General features: G+C 41.6%; 1 protein-coding gene across 2 annotated transcripts; it reads left to right on the forward strand.

Moving 5' to 3' along the window:
* Positions 1–1,237: 1,237 nt before the first annotated feature.
* LOC108711804 (TSC22 domain family protein 4) lies at positions 1,238–15,676 on the forward strand. Of its 2 annotated transcripts, none has more exons than XM_018253868.2 (5): positions 1,238–1,610; positions 5,010–5,431; positions 6,177–6,328; positions 12,168–12,219; positions 13,337–15,676. In XM_018253868.2, the coding sequence occupies exons 2-5, from the start codon at positions 5,021–5,023 to the stop codon at positions 13,532–13,534; spliced, it is 813 nt and encodes a 270-aa protein (XP_018109357.1). In that variant the 5' UTR covers positions 1,238–1,610; positions 5,010–5,020; the 3' UTR covers positions 13,535–15,676. The 2 variants fall into 2 exon arrangements, with proteins under 2 accessions (XP_018109357.1, XP_018109356.1); XM_018253867.2 differs by having other exon boundaries at positions 1,239–1,638.
* Positions 15,677–15,983: the final 307 nt, after the last annotated feature.

Raw genomic sequence — 15,983 nt, forward strand, 5'->3', positions numbered from 1 at the left:
ACACAATGGAGACAGTAGGACAAGATGGATACAGTAGGACAGGGTGGAGACAGTAGGACAAGATGGATACAGTAGGACAAGATGGAGACAGTAGGACACAATGGAGACAGTAGGACAAGATGGATACAGTAGGACAGGGTGGAGACAGTAGGACAAGATGGAGACAGTAGGACACAATGGAGACAGTAGGACAAGATGGATACAGTAGGACAGGGTGGAGACAGTATGGCAAGATGGACAGTAGGGTGCAGGGTAAGTGTATTGAAGCTGGGGAGGGGATACACAGAGTAGGGGGTGCAGGGTAAGTGTATTGAGACTGGGGAGGGGATACACAGAGTAGGAGTTGCAGGGTAAGTGTATTGAAGCTGGGAAGGGGATACACAGAGTAGGGGGTGCAGGGCAAGTGTATTGAGGCTGGGGAGGGGATACAATGAATAGGGGGTGCAGGGTAAGTGTATTGAGGCTGGGGAGGGGATACACAGAGTAGGGGGTTGCAGGGTAAGTGTCTTGAGGCTGGGGAGTGGGTACAATGAGTAGGGGGGTGCAGGGTAAGTGTATTGAGACTGGGGAGTGGATACATAGAGTAGGGGGTGTAGGATAAGTGTATTGAGACTGGGGAGGGGATACACAGAGTAGCGGGTGCAGGGTACGTGTATTGAGACTGGGGAGGGGATACACAGAGTAGGGGGTGCAGGGTAAGTGTATTGAGGCTGGGGAGGGGATACACAGAGTAGGGGGGTGCAGGGTAAGTGTATTGAGGCTGGGGATTGGATACACAGAGTAGGGGGTGCAGGGTAAGTGTATTGAGACTGGGGAGGGGATACACAGAGTAGTGGGTACAGGGTAAGTGTATTGAGGCTGGGGAGGGGATACACAGAGTAGGGGGTGCAGGGCAAGTGTATTGAGGCTGGGGAGGGGATACACAGAGTAGGGGGTGCAGTGTAAGTGTATTGAGACTGGGGAGGGTATACATAGAGTTGGGGGTGCAGGGTAAGTGTATTGAGGTTGGGGAGGGGATACACAGAGTAGGGGGTGCAGGGTAAGTGTTTTGAGGCTGGGGAGGGGATACACAGAGTAGGGGGTACAGGGTAAGTGTATTGAAGCTGGGGAGGGGATACACAGAGTAGGGGGTGCAGGGTAATTGTATTGAGGCTGTGGAGGGGGATACACAGAGTAGGGGGTGCAGTAGGCTGAGAAGTGGATAGAGTATGGGGTGCAGAGAAGTTTGGGGAGAGGAAAGGAATATAAGAGAGAGGGGCAGAGATGCTGAAGTGCTGAGGGAAGAGTGAATGGGAGAGGAAGGGAAGGAGTATAAGAGACAGGGCAGAGAGAAGTTGAGGAAGAGTGAATGGGAGCGTTAGAGGGAGGGAAGGAGGAGGGCAGAGAGGCAGAAGGAGGCAGAGGAGAGACAGATACAAGAGGTTGGACTTCCTGACACAGGAGATGTCAACAGGCTGAGTAAGGAGGGGAGGGAGGGAGAGAGTCAGAAGTGGCGAGAGAGAGACAGACTTGTTTCAGGCCACAGAACAAGAAGTGACAGACTCACAAACCAACAGCTTTGGGGAGAGAGAGTTTCTGGGAGTCGTGTGAGACATGGAGCATCCCTGAGTGTGAGTGGGGGAGTCACACGGAGGGAAGGTAAGTGGGGAGACAATTGAGACAGAGTTGAATGTTCCTGAGATTGAGTGAAGGAGTGAGTAGAGATGACGAATAGAAGGAGTGAGTGTGAGTTAGAGGGAGTGAGGGAGACAGGGGTAACTGTACAACAGGAGAGACAGTGGGGTCAGTAAGAAAGTGAGTGTAAGAGCTGGAGCTGAGTCGGAGTGGAGGTGAGTCAGAGTGGAGGTGAGTGGAGGTGAGTCAGAGTGGAGGTGAGTGGAGCTGAGCGGAGGTGAGTAGAGCTGAACCCATAGGGCTAAGAATTATCACAAAGGTGAAATGTATAAACGGAATGTGAAATATTCCTTACATATTCCTGCAGAATGAGTGAGATATATATATATATATATATATATATAGTGTATGTACTGGTGGATATGGGATATAAGAGACATACCCCAGATCTCTCCCTATACATGTGCCTCTGTAGTTAGGGATATGGGATAACTCCACCCCATGTCTTTATTATAGGACTGTGTTGTTCAACTGGGGGCCTGTATTGGACCTCCCAGGGATTTATATGGACCCCTGTCTGCTCAATGGCTCCTTAGACGTCTCTATTGAATATAATGTGAGCCCTGGACATTCAGTATGGCAGCACCATTGCAGGATACACTGTGTATATTCTGTGCCATCTCTGTACTGAATGATATGGGATTTGGCAGTTTATCCATCCCTGCCCCACGGCTGCCATCAGTAATTATGGGGTTAAGTTAGCAGGGCCCCTCCCTAGGGGTTCCTAATTATTCCCAAAACTCGTTAGACGTTCATTACACTGCAGCCATATGTTTTTTAATGTTTCAATAAACAGCGGTTTTTATTTTATGAAGAAATTGTTTCTCTTGGTCTTGGCCCCAATTATTAGCCCACTGGTCTCCAGGACCCCTAGTCATGCCCAATTATGTCATTCCCCCTCCCCAAACCCCCACAAATCACTCCTGCACCCCTCTTGGCACCCCCTCTGCCACAGTGACCCTGGCTCATAGCTGTCCTGTATCAGTATATAGTGTGAACAATGTACCCCCTATGTAAAATATAAGGATATTATGAGTCACTAGAGATTTCCATGGACATCCTATAGGTCAGGTCAAAGGTCAGACTTACAGAGTTCACTGATGACACAGGATTCAGCGTGACCCACGTTGTGGTGTTTATACAAATGGCCTGTACATGTCACTGTGCCCAGACTTATACTGTACATACTTCCCGATAACTTAAAAGTGCAAGTTACTGTTGTGTAATGGCTGCATGAGTCTGCTAATAAAGCACTGTTATACTCTACTCATCCTCGGCTACCCAAAACATAACAAATGGCAACAAGGATGTCTCTTCTACCTCTGCAGCAGCCTGTACCTTTTCTTCCAAACCCTGGTGAGACTACCATACCTTTTACTGCTTGGATCCGTATGTTTGACAATGACATTATTGCTGCTGACCAAGGGGAGATTTGTGCTGCTACAAAGCTTTACTTATTCACTGCCTGGGAGCAGAGGGACAGCGTATATTCTATACATTACCATTACCAGATGAGACTATAGAAACTGCACTTACTGATATAAAGAACTTTTTGTGCCAAGAGTAAATGTAGTTGCTGAAAAATATAAATTCTGCCAACGTGGTGAATCCACAGAACAATTTGTAGCAGCTTTGAGAGAGCTGGTTGTTACCTGTGAGTTTGGGAATCTAACAGATGAAATGCCATTTAGTCAGAATTAGCCTCAGAACCTAAATAACACTGATTGTCTGTGCCCATTCCCTGGCCTTGACTTGTTTTTCAGCTTTTTGTTGTCTTTCTTGTGATACCATAACACAAACTCACACTTACTTGCTCTGCCTCCTGTACTGGCTGCTCTGTCACTCAATGCCTTACAGTGCATCATGGGATTTCTCTGCATATCCCATAAACAACCAGCAGCTACTGCCTATAACTGCTGCCTTTGTGAGCATTATAGGAAATGTGTATATACCATATCCTTATCATTTACAGTAGGGGCTACATTATCCCTTATAATACACGAGTGATACTCAGAGTTCCCTGTATAACTCAGCCTGCAGCCTTGTGCCTTTATATGGTCACAGAACAACCCCTCAGTGACTTCTAATATCCTTATCATTTACAGTAGGGGGTACATTATCCCTTATAATACATGAGTGATACTCAGAGTTCCCTGTATAACTCAGCCTGCAGCCTTGTGCCTTTATATGGTCACAGAACAACCCCTCAGTGACTTCTAATATCCTTATCATTTACAGTAGGGGGTACATTGTCCCTTATAATACATGAGTGATACTCAGAGTTCCCTGTATAACTCAGCCTGCAGCCTTGTGCCTTTATATGGTCACAGAACAACCCCTCAGTGACTTCTAATATCCTTATCATTTACAGTAGGGGGTACATTATCCCTTATAATACATGAGTGATACTCAGAGTTCCCTGTATAACTCAGCCTGCAGCCTTGTGTCTTTATATGGTCACAGAACAACCCCTCAGTGACTTCTAATATCCTTATCATTTACAGTAGGGGGTACATTATCCCTTATAATACATGAGTGATACTCAGAGTTCCCTGTATAACTCAGCCTGCAGCCTTGTGCCTTTATATGGTCACAGAACAACCCCTCAGTGACTTCTAATATCCTTATCATTTACAGTAGGGGGTACATTGTCCCTTATAATACATGAGTGATACTCAGAGTTCCCTGTATAACTCAGCCTGCAGCCTTGTGCCTTTATATGGTCACAGAACAACCCCTCAGTGACTTCTAATATCCTTATCATTTACAGTAGGGGGTACATTATCCCTTATAATACATGAGTGATACTCAGAGTTCCCTGTATAACTCAGCCTGCAGCCTTGTGTCTTTATATGGTCACAGAACAACCCCTCAGTGACTTCTAATATCCTTATCATTTACAGTAGGGGGTACATTATCCCTTATAATACATGAGTGATACTCAGAGTTCCCTGTATAACTCAGCCTGCAGCTTTGTGCCTTTATATGGTCACAGAACAACCCCTCAGTGACTTCTAATATCCTTATCATTTACAGTAGGGGGTACATTATCCCTTATAATACATGAGTGATACTCAGAGTTCCCTGTATAACTCAGCCTGCAGCCTTGTGTCTTTATATGGTCACAGAACAACCCCTCAGTGACTTCTAATATCCTTATCATTTACAGTAGGGGGTACATTATCCCTTATAATACATGAGTGATACTCAGAGTTCCCTGTATAACTCAGCCTGCAGCTTTGTGCCTTTATATGGTCACAGAACAACCCCTCAGTGACTTCTAATATCCTTATCATTTACAGTCGGGGGTACATTTTTTGTTTGTTATTTTACAGGATCTCCGGCAATGAGCCTCGGCAAGAAACGAAGTGGCTTCCAGATCACCAGTGTGACTAGTGACTACCAGCCGACCTCTCCAGTCTCCCCAGTAGCTGATGAGCGCTCTCTTTCCCCCACACCCACAAATGGACTTCGCTCACCCCCCACCTCTCGCTTTCGGGTGGTGCGACTGGACCAGGCTCCCTTAGCTGGAGGGCGTCGGTACAAGAGAGGGCGCTGGAGCTGTGTGGAGTTTTATCACCCAGAGGTGGGCTCTACAAATAGGGTTGGGGCAGGACACTCTCTGGATTCGGGGCTCCCACACGCCTCTCCTCTCCGGTCCCCATTACTTCTCTCCCCAGGAGCTGGAGGGAAGGCACCAAGATCACAAGGGGCCCCAGTGCTGGTTGAAGGAACAAGCTCAGATATAAGAATTGAGGTAAGTGGGTCAAATACATTTATTTGGATATTCCCCTTCTCTCCATTTTGTTCTTTCTTCTCTCTCTGTTTGTTGCTTCTCATTCCTTTGCTGTTAGTTTTGGCCATTACACCTGGACCCATTCCTACTCCCTGCAGTTCTCCTGTATGTATTCACCTGGGGGCTGGAAATGTCCCAGTGTCAGTGTGAGGGAGGGGCAGAAAGAGTCAGTGAATTCCCCCACTCTTATTTTCTACCACTATATCCCCCTACACAGGGAGGGGCAAACTCACTGCTTCTTCTGCCTCTATCACCCTACTGGGAATGCGAGGGACCTTAGATTGTAAGCTCACTGGGACAGGGACTGATGGGAATGTGATAGGGACCTTAGATTGTAAGCTCACTGGGGCACTGACTGATGGGAATGTGATAGGCACCTTAGATTGTAAGCTCTCTGGGACAGGGACTGATGGGAATGTGATAGAGACCTTAGATTGTAAGCTCACTGGGGCAGGGACTGATGGGAATGTGATAGGGACCTTAGATTGTAAGATCACTGGGGCAGGGACTGATGGGAATGTGATAGGGACCTTAGATTGTAAGCTCACAGGGGCAGGGACTGATGGGAATGTGATAGGGACCTTAGATTGTAAGCTCACTGGGGCAGGGACTGGAGGGGATGATGATAATGATAATAAATAGCACCACCAGGCTTCAGTGAGAGGGGCCGCTCCCCACTAAATGTCCCCTTTCTCTCCCCGTACAGCTTTCTGCCCAATCACAAAGCCCATTGGAGGCCCCAGTTGCTGCTTCTCAGCCTGAAACTTCTCCAGCCCAACGGGACTCCGACGACTTCACTGAGCGGCTGATATTGGCCAGATCCGTGTTCTGCGTGGGAGGGGACAATGACAATGACGGGTAAAGTCCCAGTGGGCCCATTAACAGCCCAATTGTTCTACTCCCCTGTCTGTGTAACACTGGTATCACCCATGACTCGGGCACTGGCACAACTACTGGCACCCACATCACAAACTGCCCCAGTCACCCATGAGATTGTATAGGGACCTGGCCCAGGGGTCTTATAAACCCTCATATAGGGGCTACACCCAACCCCTCATATAGGGGCTGCACCCCAAACCCTCATATAGGGGCTGAACACAAAACCCTCATATAGGGGCTGCACCCCAAACCCTCATATAGGGGCTGAACACAAAACCCTCATATAGGGGCTGCACCCCAAACCCTCATATAGGGGCTGAACACAAAACCCTCATATAGGGGCTGCACCCCAAACCCTCATATAGGGGATGAACACAAAACCCTCATATAGGGGCTGCACCCCAAACCCTCATATAGGGGATGAACACAAAACCCTCATATAGGGGCTGCACCCCAAACCCTCATATAGGGACTGAACACAAAATCCTCATATAGGGGCGGAACCCAAAACCCTCACATAAGGGACCTGTCTGGAGAGAGGTCATATAGATGTGATTGATGAATAAAGTACTGTAGTAAATAGAGTTATAAGCAATGGTGAGGGGGGGAGGGGTCCAGCATGCGGTGGGGAAGGATCCATTAGAGAGGAAAGGTCAGGCCTTAGCACCTAGTAATTATTTACACTAGTTCTTACTTGCCCTTTACAAACAAGGCCCATAGCATGAAGCATGGGGGGGGGGGGCTGGATATTTCCCTGCAGCCTTCTGGCCTCTGTGAGGAATGAACTGGAGGAATTTCACGGCCAGACACAGAGTTGTGAGATTTATTATATCTCTGTCCTTCTGCCATTCCCACAATTCCACTAGCCCTCCACCCCCACCACAAAACTGCAGAGCCCCCTGTTGCCTTCCACTGACCCAATGCTGCTCAGTGGGGCCTCTAGGGGCTAAATTGTGTATTACATTTATATTAGGGGCTACATTGTGTATTACATTTATATTAGGGGCTACATTGTGTATTACATTATATTAGGGGCTACATTGTGTATTACATTATATTAGGGGCTACATTGTGTATTACATTATATTAGGGGCTACATTGTGTATTACATTTATATTAGGGGCTACATTGTGTATTACATTATATTAGGGGCTACATTGTGTATTACATTATATTAGGGGCTACATTGTGTATTACATTATATTAGGGGCTACATTGTGTATTACATTATATTAGGGGCTACATTGTGTATTACATTATATTAGGGGCTACATTGTGTATTACATTATATTAGGGGCTACATTGTGTATTACATTATATTAGGGGCTACATTGTGTATTACATTATATTAGGGGCTACATTGTGTATTACATTATATTAGGGGCTACATTGTGTATTACATTATATTAGGGGCTACATTGTGTATTACATTATATTAGGGGCTACATTGTGTATTACATTTATATTAGGGGCTACATTGTGTATTACATTATATTAGGGGCTACATTGTGTATTACATTATATTAGGGGCTACATTGTGTATTACATTATATTAGGGGCTAAATTGTGTATTACATTTATATTAGGGGCTACATTGTGTATTACATTTATATTAGGGGCTACATTGTGTATTACATTATATTAGGGGCTAAATTGTGTATTACATTTATATTAGGGGCTACATTGTGTATTACATTTATATTAGGGGCTACATTGTGTATTACATTATATTAGGGGGCTACATTGTGTATTACATTTATATTAGGGGCTACATTGTGTATTACATTTATATTAGGGGCTACATTGTGTATTACATTTATATTAGGGGCTACATTGTGTATTACATTATATTAGGGGCTACATTGTGTATTCCATTTATATTAGGGGCTACATTGTGTATTCCATTTATATTAGGGGCTACATTGTGTATTCCATTTATATTAGGGGCTACATTGTGTATTACATTATATTAGGGGCTACATTGTGTATTCCATTTATATTAGGGGCTACATTGTGTATTCCATTTATATTAGGGGCTACATTGTGTATTACATTATATTAGGGGCTACATTGTGTATTACATTATATTAGGAGCTACATTGTGTATTACATTTATATTAGGGGCTACATTGTGTATTACATTATATTAGGGGCTTAATTGTTTATTCCATTTATATTAGGGGCTACATTGTGTATTACATTTATATTAGGGGATTAATTGTGTATTACATTATATTAGGGGCTACATTGTGTATTACATTTATATTAGGGGCTTAATTGTGTATTACATTTATATTAGGGGCTACATTGTGTATTACATTATATTAGGGGCTACATTGTGTATTACATTATATTAGGGGCTACATTGTGTATTACATTTATATTAGGGGCTACATTGTGTATTACATTATATTAGGGGCTACATTGTGTATTACATTTATATTAGGGGCTACATTGTGTATTACATTATATTAGGGGCTACATTGTGTATTACATTATATTAGGGGCTACATTGTGTATTACATTATATTAGGGGCTACATTGTGTATTACATTATATTAGGGGCTACATTGTGTATTACATTATATTAGGGGCTACATTGTGTATTACATTTATATTAGGGGCTTAATTGTGTATTACATTTATATTAGGGGCTACATTGTGTATTACATTATATTAGGGGCTACATTGTGTATTACATTATATTAGGGGCTACATTGTGTATTACATTTATATTAGGGGCTTAATTGTGTATTACATTTATATTAGGGGCTACATTGTGTATTACATTATATCAGGGGCTACATTGTGTATTACATTATATTAGGGGCTACATTGTGTATTACATTTATATTAGGGGCTACATTGTGTATTACATTATATTAGGGGCTACATTGTGTATTACATTATATTAGGGGCTACATTGTGTATTACATTATATTAGGGGCTACATTGTGTATTACATTTATATTAGGGGTTACATTGTGTATTACATTTATATTAGGGGCTACATTGTGTATTACATTTATATTAGGGGCTAGATTGTGTATTCCATTTATATTAGGGGCTACATTGTGTATTACATTATATTAGGGGCTACATTGTGTATTACATTTATATTAGGTGCTACATTGTGTATTACATTTATATTAGGGGCTACATTGCGTATTACATTATATTAGGGGCTACATTGTGTATTACATTATATTAGGGGCTACATTGTGTATTACATTATATTAGGGGCTACATTGTGTATTACATTTATATTAGGGGCTACATTGTGTATTACATTATATTAGGGGCTACATTGTGTATTACATTATATTAGGGGCTACATTGTGTATTACATTATATTAGGGGCTACATTGTGTATTACATTATATTAGGGGCTACATTGTGTATTACATTATATTAGGGGCTACATTGTGTATTACATTATATTAGGGGCTACATTGTGTATTACATTATATTAGGGGCTACATTGTGTATTACATTATATTAGGGGCTACATTGTGTATTACATTTATATTAGGGGCTACATTGTGTATTACATTTATATTAGGGGCTAGATTGTGTATTCCATTTATATTAGGGGCTACATTGTGTATTACATTATATTAGGGGCTACATTGTGTATTACATTTATATTAGGTGCTACATTGTGTATTACATTTATATTAGGGGCTACATTGTGTATTACATTATATTAGGGGCTACATTGTGTATTACATTATATTAGGGGCTACATTGTGTATTACATTATATTAGGGGCTACATTGTGTATTACATTTATATTAGGGGCTTAATTGTGTATTACATTATATTAGGGGCTACATTGTGTATTACATTTATATTAGGGGCTACATTGTGTATTACATTTATATTAGGGGCTTAATTGTGTATTACATTATATTAGGGGCTACATTGTGTATTACATTTATATTAGGGGCTACATTGTGTATTACATTATATTAGGGGCTACATTGTTTATTACATTTATTTTAGGGGCTACATTGTGTATTACATTATATTAGGGGCTACATTGTGTATTCTATTTATATTAGGGGCTACATTGTGTATTCCATTTATATTAGGGGCTACATTGTGTATTCCATTTATATTAGGGGCTTCATTGTGTATTACATTTATATTAGGGGCTACATTGTGTATTACATTATATTAGGGGCTACATTGTGTATTACATTTATATTAGGTGCTACATTGTGTATTACATTTATATTAGGGGCTTCATTGTGTATTACATTTATATTAGGGGCTACATTGTGTATTACATTATATTAGGGGCTACATTGTGTATTACATTTGTATTACATTTATATTAGGGGCTACATTGTGTATTACATTTATATTAGGTGCTAAATTGTGTATTACATTTATATTAGGGGCTACATTGTGTATTACATTTATATTAGGGGCTACATTGTGTATTACATTTATATTAGGGGCTACATTGTGTATTACATTATATTAGGGGCTACATTGTGTATTACATTATATTAGGGGCTACATTGTGTATTACATTTATATTAGGGGCTTAATTGTGTATTACATTTATATTAGGGGCTACATTGTGTATTACATTTATATTAGGGGCTACATTGTGTATTACATTATATTAGGGGCTACATTGTGTATTACATTATATAAGGGGCTACATTGTGTATTACATTTATATTAGGGGCTACATTGTGTATTACATTATATTAGGGGCTACATTGTGTATTACATTTATATTAGGGGCTACATTGTGTATTACATTATATTAGGGGCTACATTGTGTATTACATTTATATTAGGGGCTTAATTGTGTATTACATTTATATTAGGGGCTACATTGTGTATTACATTATATTAGGGGCTACATTGTGTATTACATTTATATTAGGGGCTACATTGTGTATTACATTTATTTAGGGGCTACATGTTTACATTATATAGGGGCTACATTGTGTATTACATTTATATTAGGGGCTACATTGTGTATTACATTTATATTAGGGGCTACATTGTGTATTACATTATATTAGGGGCTACATTGTGTATTACATTTATATTAGGGGCTACATTGTGTATTACATTTATATTAGGGGCTACATTGTGTATTACATTATATTAGGGGCTTACATTGTGTATTACATTTATATTAGGGGCTACATTGTGTATTACATTTATATTAGGGGCTACATTGTGTATTACATTATATTAGGGGCTACATTGTGTATTACATTTATATTAGGGGCTACATTGTGTATTACATTTATATTAGGGGCTACATTGTGTATTACATTATATTAGGGGCTACATTGTGTATTACATTTATATTAAGGGCTACATTGTGTATTACATTTATATTAGGGGCTACATTGTGTATTACAATTATATTAGGTGCTACATTGTGTATTACATTTATATTAGGGGCTACATTGTGTATTACATGTATATTAAGGGCTACATTGTGTATTACATTATATTAGGGGCTACATTGTGTATTACATTTATATTAGGGGCTTAATTGTGTATTACATTTATATTAGGGGCTACATTGTGTATTACATTTATATTAGGGGCTACATGGTTTATTACATTTATATTAGGGGCTACATTGTGTATTACATTATATTAGGGGCTACATTGTGTATTACATTATATTAGGGGCTACATTGTGTATTACATTTATATTAGGGGCTACATTGTGTATTACATTTATATTAGGGGCTACATTGTGTATTACATTTATATTGGGGAATACAGCCCACAAATTCTGCAATAACAATCTTCCCTTTGTCTCTTTTCTCAGAATTTCCAGCAATAGTTTGGTAGCAATTGACAACAAAATTGAGCAGGCCATGGTAAGTAACTGCCCCAACTGCCCCACAACCAACCTCATCTAAACCCAAGCAGTGTTACTGCACCTCTGTAATACCCATATGAACCTCTGTTTACTGTTAAGTTGTGTCCCTTCAAATAAGCACTCACCCCAAATCTCCCCCTAACTGGCCTTCAGACTGGGCCCCCTTAGCTCATAACAAGGTTACAGATATATAGAAACATTGGGGTAACAGTCACCCTGTTATAGTTCCAGGGGTACCCAGGGTACAAATAAACACTCACCCCAAATCTCCCCCTAACTGGCCTTCAGACTGGGCCCCCTTAGCTCATAACAAGGTTACAGATATATAGAAACATTGGGGTGTCACCCTGCTATAGTTCCAGGGGTACCCAGGGTAAAAATAAGTACTCGGCCCAAATCTCCCCCTAACTGACCTTCAGGCTGGGCCCCCTTAGCTCATAACAAGGTTACAGATATATAGAAACATTGGGGTGTCACCCTGCTATAGTTCCAGGGGTACCCAGGGTACAAATAAACACTCACCCCAAATCTCCCCCTAACTGGCCTTTAGACTGGGCCCCCTTAGCTCATAACAAGGTTACAGATATATAGAAACATTGGGGTAACAGTCACCCTGCTATAGTTCCAGGGGTACCCAGGGTACAAATAAGCACTCACCCCAAATCTCCCCCTAACTGACCTTCAGACTGGGCCCCCTTAGCTCATAACAAGGTTACAGATATATAGAAACATTGGGGTGTCACCCTGCTATAGTTCCAGGGGTACCCAGGGTACAAATAAGCACTCACCCCAAATCTCCCCCTAACTGACCTTCAGACTGGGCCCCCTTAGCTCATAACAAGGTTACAGATATATAGAAACATAGGGGTGTCACCCTGCTATAGTTCCTGGGGTACCCAGGGCACAAATAAACACTCACCCCAAATCTCCCCCTAACTGGCCTTCAGACTGGGCCCCCTTAGCTCATAACAAGGTTACAGATATATAGAAACATTGGGGTGTCACCCTGCTATAGTTCCAGGGGTAACCCAACTTAGCTCATAACTAGAGTAAAGCTATAGACATACCCTGCTGAGCTTCTTTATCTCCACTAATACTCTTTTCCATCTCTCCAGGACTTGGTAAAGACTCACCTCCTATTTGCTGTCCGTGAAGTGGTTGAGATCCTTAGAGAACAGATAAAAGATCTGATGGAGAGGAACAGTCACTTGGAGCACGAGAACAGTCTCTTGAGGTCTCTTGCAACTCCTCAGCAGCTCTCTGAGTTGCAGTCCCGCATTCAGACCTCCAGAAAGGGTGCTGATCAAAAATAAATGTGCTTCACACAGAACTGAATGTGGATAAAAGGGGAGACTCACGGACATCTCAGGACCCATTTCTCACACAATAGCAACAAAGAGATCAAAAGCTTGAGAGTCTGTGGAGGAAGATGCTAAGTAGGTTCCATTATTGTAGAACGCAGAGAAGTTCATGACTGAAGGTTGAGGACATCATGGCTAAGGATTCTATAAACTGTAGATGATGTGGCTGAAGATGTTGGAAGTCCCAGTGGTTCAGGATTTTACAGTTCAGTATCCTACAGTTGGGGACCACATGTTTGGGGTCTCTATGGTGAAAGATAAAGAGTGGACACTTGGAGAATCCATCTGTGAAGATAGTTGGGAAGTCTATGGAGTCTACAACTGACCATGAATGGTATCTATGCAAGTTCTTCAGCTAAATCCATAATATTTTGTTCCATTGCCTGACATCTAATTCTGCTTATTAATGGATTAATACTGTGTGGAACTGTACCTGTCCAGAGGGCATCATTTATGAGAGCACATGCCAATATTTCATGGTGGCTCATATATTGTACGTATGTGTGAGGTCAGGATGTGCCAACATTCATGCAATCTAAGTGCCATCACTAGTACAGTTGGGTCCTTATCTGGCTATTTACATTTTTTATCCCAAATTCCAACCCTTTGTTATAAATCCAAATGGATGTCAATATTCCTTCATGACTGGAGATGTTTATAGTCAGTCAAGCTGTGTGAGAGTGGACAACCATGCAGAGGTCCAGTCACAAATAATATTCATGGAGAGCATCAGATCAACATTCGGGTACATTTGGCACAATCAGCCCATCTGAACCAGAAGCTGAAGAGGAAGATCACTGGCTCATCTGGCTACAAACACAAATTTGTGGGTTTGTAGTCTACAGGCAAATCTAAAATCCCCCCCCCCCGTCCTGAGGGTCATGGGGTGGGATTGTTGACTTTAGGGACCAAGATTTCTTGCATTGCCCAATGGCAAAACTCTCAGCTGCCCCCCAATCTGCTCCCCTGCCATTATTATAGCACCCAGCGCAGCTCTAAAGGTTGAACCCTACTACAGGGGCCCAGCTCGGGGGCCCGCATGTCCGACATGAATGAAAAGCTGAATCTGAGAGACGCATTTATCCCAATGCTGAGAAGTGACTTTACATGAAGCTTTCCTAGTATTTGTATAATTACCCCTGAGTGGCTGGTCTGTTGGGTCTGAACACAATCACCTCCTTATACCCTACACCTCCCCCTCCCCCACACTCCCTGCTGAGCACTGCTTACTGACATGGCCCATCTGTAGACAAAATGCTTAACCCTTGGTGGAGGAATTCCCCACCCTGCTCCGGCATCGAATCATTTGCTACATTCAATGATATTGGGGGGGGGGGGGTTGAATATAATAAAGTGGTTTCAGGTTTAGCCCGGTTCCTGCTGGAAACACTAAATTAAATCCCGACGTGGAGCCAGAACACTACTAGGATATTGTGCCCAAGGCAGTGTTTGCACAGTGGGAAGGTTCATTACAAAAGCCAAAGGGAAGAGAAACAACAAACAAGGCTTGTATTTATCAAAGGAGGCATTTGATTGGCTCAGCTTCCCCGGTTATACTTGTTCTACCTGGTAAGATCAGGGGCCCCTAACTAACAGTACAGATACATGTATGGACCTCATTAAAACCAGACACATAATAAACCCCTGTCCTGATTGGCTAACTAGGACTTGGTTACGCCTCCTGGTCTAAATTAATGAATAAGGTGAAATGAAAAAATAATAATAAACACTATGCTAACCACAGGGGATTCTGGGAAATTCCCTACCCCAATACCCATCAGCATTAAGGGATCATGGGAGAAATAAATAAATGTTTTACAGTGGTGTATTTATTTAAATGCATTACCGCCCCCCCTCCCCCATCCCAGGAGAAAGTAACCGCCCCCGTATTGCACCAATGACACTTTAAGAAGCACAAATGCATTAAACTGTGACTGCTGCTATACGCAAGCACATGTGCACAACTCTCTATATACGTCTTGAAATATAGCGCTACTTCCTCTTTAAGGCTTAAAGGGGCTGTTCACCTTTAAATTAACTTTTAGTATGATGTAAAGAATGATATTCTGAGACAATTTGGTTTCTATTTGTATTATTTGTGTTTTTTGAGTTACTTAGCTTTTTATTCAGCAACTCTCCAGTTTGCAATTTCAGCAGTCTGGTTGCTAGGGTCCAAATCCCCCTAGCAACCATGCATTGATTTGACTGGAATATGAATGGGGTCAGTGACCCTCCATTTGAAAGCTGTAAAGAGTCAGAAGAAGGCAAATCATTTAAAAAAAAAAAAAAAAACTATAAAAAAAATGAGACCAACTGAAAAGTTGCTTAGAATTGACCATTCTATAACATAATATAAGAATGTTTAATAGGAAAGGTGGGGAGAACCCACAGAAGATATTTG

The sequence above is a fragment of the Xenopus laevis genome, chromosome 3L (assembly GCF_017654675.1).
Source record: "Xenopus laevis strain J_2021 chromosome 3L, Xenopus_laevis_v10.1, whole genome shotgun sequence".
NCBI classification, from domain to species: Eukaryota; Metazoa; Chordata; class Amphibia; order Anura; family Pipidae; genus Xenopus; species Xenopus laevis.

Excerpts from the sequence above, each read along its gene's own strand:
- LOC108711804 (XM_018253868.2), top strand. The coding sequence starts at position 5,021 with ATGAGCCTCGGCAAGAAACGAAGTGGCTTCCAGATCACCAGTGTGACT. Across the intron at positions 5,432-6,176 it reads GCTCAGATATAAGAATTGAG|CTTTCTGCCCAATCACAAAG; the intron begins GTAAGTGGGTCA and ends CTCCCCGTACAG. Across the intron at positions 6,329-12,167 it reads GGGGACAATGACAATGACGG|AATTTCCAGCAATAGTTTGG; the intron begins GTAAAGTCCCAG and ends CTCTTTTCTCAG.